The 8,520-nt window shown below is 38.6% G+C and overlaps 1 protein-coding gene across 1 annotated transcript in view; it reads left to right on the top strand.

Annotated features, from left to right (window-relative positions):
* The first annotated feature begins 2,450 nt into the window (after positions 1-2,450).
* Positions 2,451-8,520, top strand: part of LOC104287496 — a 7,120-nt gene continuing 1,050 nt past the window's right edge. The window contains exons 1-3 of the mRNA XM_009886212.1: positions 2,451-2,598; positions 3,329-5,254; positions 8,282-8,407. Coding sequence (XP_009884514.1) covers positions 2,451-2,598; positions 3,329-5,254; positions 8,282-8,407 — 2,200 coding nt within the window. The remainder of the gene's footprint in view (positions 2,599-3,328; positions 5,255-8,281; positions 8,408-8,520) is intronic.

Below are 8,520 nucleotides of genomic sequence, written 5' to 3'. Positions count from 1 at the left end.
GCGGCGAGGTTTGGCCGCCCCCGTCAGCAAACGCCGCCTGAGGCCTGTGGGGCCTGGAGCCTGCCCCGCGGGAGGGGAGCAGCTGGGGGGAAAGGGAGGCGGGAGGAGTCTGAGGACTGAAGCCCTGCTCCAAGGGAAAGGAAACTCCTGAGGACAGGCAACTTTTTAAAGGCTGGGGAGATGTTTCTTAATTATTTTTTTTTTTTAATTTCCCTCTGGGTCTGTCCTCCAAGAGAATGGCTGGGAATTTAACTTCAAAAAAAAAGGTGAAATCGTGGTCTGATGAACACAGGATTTAAAACAGCCCAAACAAATCACACAAGTGACTTGCACACAAAGTGCAAGATCTGCTGTCAATGCAAAAGAAAAGCTTTGACTTGGGAAGTCTGTGAACAATGAGATCAGTAATCCTTCCCAGGCATTTTATAATTTCTGTTCTTAGTGCACAGGACAAGTTTAATCTGAACGTTCTAAAATAACAACAACAACAACAAAAAAAACAACCCTGAAATTACAGGAATTTCCCAACCTAGAAATATAAAGAGCCTCTAGGCAGCCACACCACTCTGCTTCTCTAGTCACCTACTTGCATAGTGCATTCATGTCTTTCTCTCGCCATCTCTCCCAATACCAGTGCTCTGTCGTTCAGAGATCTGAAGTCGTGAAGTGGCTGCTCAGATTCTCATTCCCTGTAAGGACCCAGGGCAGAGCCAAATTACAGCCTCATGTTTCATAAATTGCTGTTATACGTGGTAGAGGACATAAGCACTTCCCTTGTGAATGTGGAAAGAACATTATGTTTGATGGAAAGGGCATTGCCCATTCCCTTTACTGAGTACTGAATAACTGGTAAACTTTAGAAACAAATGTAAACTTTGCCTTACAGTATCTAATTTTTTTCCTACAAAAAGTGACTTTATCAGTAGCTTTAAGCAGAAGATAGGCAATTTTTTTAATTTTTTTTTTTTTTAACATAAGTTCCAACATTACAAAAGGGACATATTGGATTCACTTAGGGATGCAGCTTAAATATCTGCAAGATGAGACTGCTAGCTTTCTATACACCAGCTGAAGGCTCTTACTACTGTTCCTATTCTCATATTTTGATTCTGCCTCCTATGCATTGATGGAAAAAGGCCCCCATGTCACTGTTAAATGAGCCTCAGGTGGAAGGGGGAGGGGACAAGTAGCAGCTGCCTGCCATAAAGAGGGTAAGTAGAGGAGTTGGTTAGTTTCTTGCTGGGCTGTAAGCAGCAGCAGCATGGACCTTAGTTTTGAGGGGCTCTAATGGGGTAAGAATAGCTTAGTTTTTGTTAGGGTTTCTTCTTTTTTTCTTTCTTCCATCACCCTCTTTCACAGGTCAAAGTAATTCTGGGAGCTTTGGCCTAGAAGAGCAAGGGCAGTTTGAAGGCTTTTTGTTTCCAAGAACTGGCTAGGCTGTTCTAGATGGAAACTGAAGAGGGCTCCAGTGTTCCTCAAAGTTTCTGAAACTTTAGGCTGAACTGTGCTAGTTTGTAACAGGTCTTGAATGTGTTTTTATTTTTTTTTTCCCTGTGACTTTGAAGTGTTTGAGCACTCTAAAGAGTTGAGCTGCTGTCTTTCTTTTCCAGTTACTAGGTCTTCTGAGATCTCTGATTTCCTTTATTCTTTCTTATACGCTATGTGTAACTGGGCTGTATCACTTCCATGGGTTGGAATAGACTGAACTTGGTGTATTAGTTAACTGAGGAAATACGTAAGTGTGGGAGGAAGTTCTGTTTTGCGAATTCTGTATGGCTTTGAATGTGAACTCATGCATAAGGATTTTGGTGTTGTTTTTTTGTTACTTATGTAGTTTAAGCACAGGAAGCATGGTGTCACTAGAATATTTGGTTTATTTATGTTAGCTGTTATTGTTCTTAAGTATATTATAAAGTAAAAATCCTGAATTAATAGAACTCTAATTGGGGTCTTAAAGACAACATACGTGTTAGCATTAAGAAATGTTTTCTTCATGAAGCACCAAAATTCTGATCATGTGAAGCCTTCTGTTGTCTTTTTTTTAGGTCTCTTGCTCAAGGCTAAATGACTGAAGGCTAGTTTTTAATTAGCTGGAATGCTACTTTTGCGAATGTGTGCATATAAGACTACATTAAAGTTATTGGTCCTGTGACTGTCCTGTGGCTTTAAAATGTGTTATAGGATTGGCTTGAAGTACTAATATTGAGAGCTGTGTATAAAAGCTTGCTTAGTAAAGGAGAACTAAAATCTTTGACCTTGATAGTAATGTCAGTTTTCTACTTTCTGTTTGGAAGACAGATAGTAGCTTTCTTCTGGAAAGGTCTGGCTTCATTGGGCTGGAAAGGAATGTCTGCTGAATTCTGACAGAGCATAAAAATCATTCAGTCACATGGTTTTTGAAGTGGTTAATCCTGATCATCTATCTCTTTCAGTGTTTAAAAAAAAAAAAAATGAATACTGCCTCAACTTCAGAAAGTGGATCATATTCCACAAACCACACAAGACCCTTTTTTTATGCACAGCCAACAGCACAACAGCCTTTTCCAAATCCATGGTACCTCAGTCATGCATACAATCCATACTGTGTACCTGCTCCAGGTAAGGCAAAGGAGAGGTGTCTCTTGTAGCTTTGCTTAGTAAATTACTGCCGGAGTGGAGGAAACAAATGTGTATCTGTGTTAACGTGCTGGTTGGGAGTTTCAGGTAGAATTAATGTAATGTTTTAGTTGTCAAAGATATGATTTATGAAGGGTTAGTTAAATGTGTAGCTTGTATGCTGGAAAGCATCTATTTTGGGAGAATGGAAACTAAGCTAAATATTAAGTAATGGTTATCCTACAGATAAAGAGCTCTAGAATGTGCCTACTGATTAATGTGTTTATATGTGCGTTCCATACATGCATGCGTTATTATAGGTATGGATAAATATAAAATGGAAAATCCACACAGAAACAATATTGTTAAAAATATCTTGTAAATGGTATACCTGTGTTAACTTCTATCTAGAGCTGTCTCTTTCAAAGACAATGCTATAGCATAGTCCATAAAACAGAGGGGAAAAAAAAGGAAAGCTAATTGGTGAATGTTCCAAGGAATAAAATCAAGCTCTGGTTAAAGACTAGCTGTCCAGATAAGCTGTTCTATAACAAGGAACACTCTCTGGGTTTCTGCACCAGATTTGCTTCCAAACATTGACAGATAGTGTTTTACTTACGTGTTTGTCTGATCTTGTAGCTGTCCCTGTGCATGCAAGTGTTTAATAATCAGAATGACTATTCTGAAAGAAAATATATTTATCTTCTTTTTTTTTTTTATCCCCAATGTCTAGGCTTCCGAAGTGGAAATCCATATTTTCCATTTTATTCTGTTGCTCTCCATGAGTACCCTGGATTTTTTGTTCCACAGCATCCAATGCATGCAAGAATTAATAGAAGGCCTTATTTTAATGCTCCCCCACCTTCCCCTATGTTTTATCATGCAACAAGATTTAGACACTATAGTACCTCTGGGAAAAAAATGGAGACAAAAGAAACACAGACTGATCCTAGACAGCCTGAAAACAAGCCAAAAAAGCATCAAGATATCCATACAGAAACGAAAGGTTGTGATGCAGGAAATATGGCCTGTGTTTCTTCTGGTATAGGCACAGAGACTGAAAGTGCTTCAGAGAAACAAGATTCTTCTGGATCTTCCATTGTAGTAGACAGAGAGTTTCATAACAAGAGTCCTTCTAGCTCTACACAGTATAGAAATCTTCCTACTGGAAGCTATGCCTTTGAGAAGGAAGAAGTGAGGATAGAATACGGAAATGGCTCTCCAGCTATTCAACTGTGGAAGTCCTTTAAAGAAACTATCCCTTTGTATGATGTGGCAAGTGGTAAACCAGTCCCAGAAAACATAGTGCAGCGTGACGTATTTTCTGTTAGCTCATGTGAAGGAAGGATATATGGCCCTCATGAAGGGGAGAAAATGGTGCCAGGAGCTTACTTAGATGAGAGAAAAGCTGTTCTCTCCTCAAAACAGGTTGTTGAAACTGTGCAAGAAAAAGAGGCCCAAAATAACGAAGTGAAGCTGGATGCAGAAAAGCAGGCAAATATGAGTCAACAGGCAAAATCCCCCCCAGGGGAAACCATGGCAGTGCATATTGCAGAGCTGGCAAGAGCTGTTAGCATAGATCAACCAGTAGTAAGACAGGATGTGATAGTAGCTAAGAAATCTAGCTCTAAAAAATCTACAGGCTCAAAAACTTCTCAAGAAGAGCCCAGCTTTATTCAACAAGGAGGACTATTTCCATCTAGTATGGAGGTAATGAGTGACTTAAGTTTTCAGCAGAAAAAGCTGAATCTAAGCCACAGCACAACCAATGAAAGTCAAACAGATAAAAGTATTTGGTGTGACGAATCAATTGAGAAGTACATTCCCTCTAACAGTTGGCTGGCTAGCATGGACACAAACTACAACTACGATGTTTGTTTGCCACAACGGAAACGTCAAAGTGTACTCAGTCTTTCTTCTGATGACATGTCCTCTAGAGAGGAAGGCTCATCAATTGATAATGCCCCAGTGTCTTATTTTGTCCCTGACTATGTGCTTCAGAAAAGCATGTATACTTTCCAGAAAAGTACAGAGGGCTTAGAGAAAGAGAAAATTAAAAGTGGTGGGTCTCTTAATGAAGATGAAGTGGTAGAAAGGGAGCAGGTGAACAGCTTGAATGATCAAGATGTCAAAAATTCTTCAACCATGAAGATTAAGGAGGCTTCCAGTAAAGGTAGAAAGCTGGGAGCCTTTCCTAGATCTTCTAGTCAGAAAAAAATAAATTCTCTCAAGAAAAAGACAGTGAAGAGTTTGTCAGAAGTTGAGGACTCTGAAGAATACTCTGTGAGGGAAGAAGAGGAAGATGAAGGTGGGGAGGAGGAGGAAGAGGAGGATATGGATGAAATTGAGTATTTCTTTCAAGAAGCCACTCCATATGAAATCTTGACACCTAGTAGAGGAAGTTTCTACCAAGTTGGCCAGAGGTTGCTTTGGAAACCACCTAAAAATGCTATACCGGCTCAATTAATTAGCTGGCCTGCTCAAGAAAAAATAAAAGCTAGGAGTGGGATTGGTGAAAACATTGGTGTAGTTTACAAGCCGAAGGAGAAAGACCAAGATGAAGTTATATACAGTGACTGTGGGTATTATGGAAGAAAGAGGCCTATGGCAAGAAGAGAAGGACTTGAACACCAGCGAATGTTATGGAAATTCTTGGGAGGTAAGCTAATTGCTGAGGACAGAGTGCTGCTTAATAGAACACACAAAGAACACTTAATTGCAGTTGCAAATTGTAGTCTGAGCCAGTGGGAAGATTGGAAAATGTAGCTTCATGTTTGGTTTAGAGCCAAAAGCACTGCAAAATATTGTCTTTTTTGAGGCAGAGGGGTTTTGCTGCAATTTTTTACCTATTGCATGATGATTCTGCATCTTCACAACCAGCAGAGAATTTTGCAGAAACTCTCCTATGAGTTATATTTTATATACTTTCTGACATTAGTGGCAACTTGTTTGTTTAAAAAACTTTGTTATTTGAACTACACAGTTACCATTGGTTAATAATATCTTGGAAACTCAGCATTTAAATTTATACAAACATTCTGACTCTCCTATCACAGACCCATGTTAGGTGGATTAAGCAGGATTAAGTATATTATAATCTGGTGGCCATAGCCTGTGTTACTTCTCTTCTCTGCAGAAAAGGAGTCAAACCATTATTTTATTTTTTTTAGTTGTAGCTGCTGGTCTCTCACTGTTAGCAACAAAAGCTTTGCTTTATTTTTATAAAATCAGTGTGAAACTGTATAAAATTTGATCAGGAAAAGACCATTTTTACTTAAAGGTAGATATTCGTAGAAATACATATTCATCTGAACTGAGAATAAGCAGAGTTATCAGTTAGGGTTCATAGCTGTTTACATGGGTACTTCAGTAAGTGGCTGCTGTTTAGTACAGTCCTGTATTGTGAAAGGCATCTAAAGCAATGTGATCTACTACTAATAGTAGGTTTAGTGTTCTTAAACTTTATTTTCTTTGTACAAAATCTGTAGACTTAAAGCAGATTGTAATTTCTGTCAAGTGTGTTCTCCAGAAAACGATATGTTTTTATTTTAAGACTCTTACAACTAGATTCAGTAGCTAGCTTTGCTTTCTGACTTGTGGATCAAACAGTATATTAACATTAGCAAAACTAAATACTGACCTTAAATCAAACTTCTTTTTATTAGGAAGGCTGTTAAGGGAGAATGCAGGGATACCACCTGAAGAGTATTGGACCAGAAGTGGTGCTAAACCCAAATTTACCAGCCAAATACATGGTAGTCTCTCACCCTCAGCCAAGAACAAAGAACCAGGTACAATTTATTTCCTCAGTGTGTTTCTGTTCTTAAGTAACATTCAAAAGGATATGATACAAAACAGCAAGCTTATGATATTTGAATAAGATTTGAAGATAATAAAACTAATTCTCACTGTTCTGATATTGATGAAATGCCTGTCAATCAGTACATCTTGGGGTATATTTATATCCTACTCAAACATGTGAATAAGGATGCATTATCGCTATGCTTTTTTTTTTTTAAAAAAAAAAATACTATGGAAAATAAAAGCATCAAATGCTTCTATGTGGCCAAGCAAAGCCCTTATTTGTGCAAAGTTGCTACTGCCATAAACTGTAGCATTAACTCAGATAATGCTTCTCTTGAGTGCACATGCAGTTGTAGTTCCTAATCTTGTTGAGTAGACCATATAGGAAGTCACGCGTGATAGGTACATAGGCCAATGTTCAGAGAAACTAGCATGGACCAACAATTGCCCCGCTACTGCTAAAGGATGTCTGAGTGCAAATCATCTTGACATGGTTAATGAGAAGATAAACAAATCAAAGCTGTTCTAACAAAGTTAAAGGTTAGATAGTTTCCACATCTTCTTCTTTCCTCCCAAAGCAGAATGGCTTTTCTTTACAATTAAGATGTACTTGGAGTTCAGCTCTGTTTCTAGATGCTCTTCAAGGGTGTTTCTTAGTGTAAGTGCTGTTGGAACAACTGTAGAATTTGCTGTAGTCTAAGTATTGCTACTCACCTGGGTCAAATACTTTCAGATATCACAGGATCAGTCTACCAAATAAGAGTGGGAGGTTATCTTCAGAACAGACTGATTACTTGCTTCTCTTCAGTTCAGTGATAATATACATCAGGTTTTCTGTATCAACAGCTCAGCAGACTATTCTTTAGAGTGTATTCCTTAATTCTCTCTGTATTGCTTTCCTGCTCGAGCATGTTGGGGTTTGGGATTTGCCTCCTGCATTGGAGGCTTTCTATTCTTTCTGTCCACAGACTTCTTCAAAACGTTGTGGAGTTTTTTTTATGCTACCCTCCTCTATAAAAGTTGAGAACGCTTTACTTCAGCATCACTGTTCTTAACTCCTTACAACAATTCATAAAAATAATAAAATACTTCTGAGAATTTTGTTACCTTTAACGTTCAACACGTTCCTTCTAAGTCATAGATGGTGCAGCACACTGAGGATGCTTGGCCTTTGTGTTATTCCCTGCTTTCTCTTCCTCCTTTTCAAGCCTAGGTAGTTTGAAGAAGCTATCCCATTCAGTACTGGGAAGCAGCAATTGGTTTCTTATGAATGCTGTTCATGCCAATGGATGCCTCAGAAGTGCTAGTAAAATTACATCCTTTTTTAAATGTTGCTTATCTTAGGACTGGTTTCTTCAAATTAATCTTAAATTTAAGTGCTCTGCAAGTAAGGGAGTTTGGCTAAACAAGATATGTTTAGTAATAATGTATGCTAATATATGCTAAGTAATAGTGTATGCTAAACTTGACTTCTTGAACTGTGTACCTGTGGTGCATAACTTAACAGGGCTGAAGAATTCAGGTGTGTTTTTTAAAGACAATGGGTGAGTTGGGTCACTTGGACAGCTATCAGCTAGTCTTGAATGCTTAAAGTAAACTAGAGCAGAATTATCCAACTCTCACTGGGTTCTTTTTTGCCACTTTAATTCCTGTCCAAGTTATGACCCAAAGTACAATGCATCTAGAATCATGGTTAGACAGTGATTAAATATTGCAGACGTATAAGACTGTTGCTTGACATAAGTAGTGTTAGTTTTATCTGCCACTAAAATTGGCACATAGAGAGAAAGAGGAACACTTCAGGCCATTTGGAGAAAGTCAAGCTTAAATTTGTTATGACTATGATTTGGAGAAATAACACCAGTTGTATCTTGCTGTTTAGGGTGCCCACCTTTGGTTAAACCAAAGAAGAAAAGAATCGGGAAGCCACCTTCAAAACGCAGGCTCATGAGACCTGAGGTGGAAGAAGTAGAGGTGTGGGAGATGCCTAAAAGCAATGTACGCAAAGGTTGGTATACAGTGTCAAGCTGCAAAAATGATTCTTAAAGCATTTTCTCATTATTGTCTCAGGGACCAATGGTTCTCAGTTTGAACTGCAAGGATACTGGATAGCCTGTGGAA

The sequence above is a fragment of the Charadrius vociferus genome, unplaced genomic scaffold (genome assembly GCF_000708025.1).
Source record: "Charadrius vociferus isolate BGI_N301 unplaced genomic scaffold, ASM70802v2 scaffold545, whole genome shotgun sequence".
NCBI classification, from domain to species: domain Eukaryota; kingdom Metazoa; phylum Chordata; class Aves; order Charadriiformes; family Charadriidae; genus Charadrius; species Charadrius vociferus.
The sequence above is the reverse complement of the archived record's forward strand: the minus strand, read 5'-3'. Positions and strand labels throughout refer to the sequence as shown.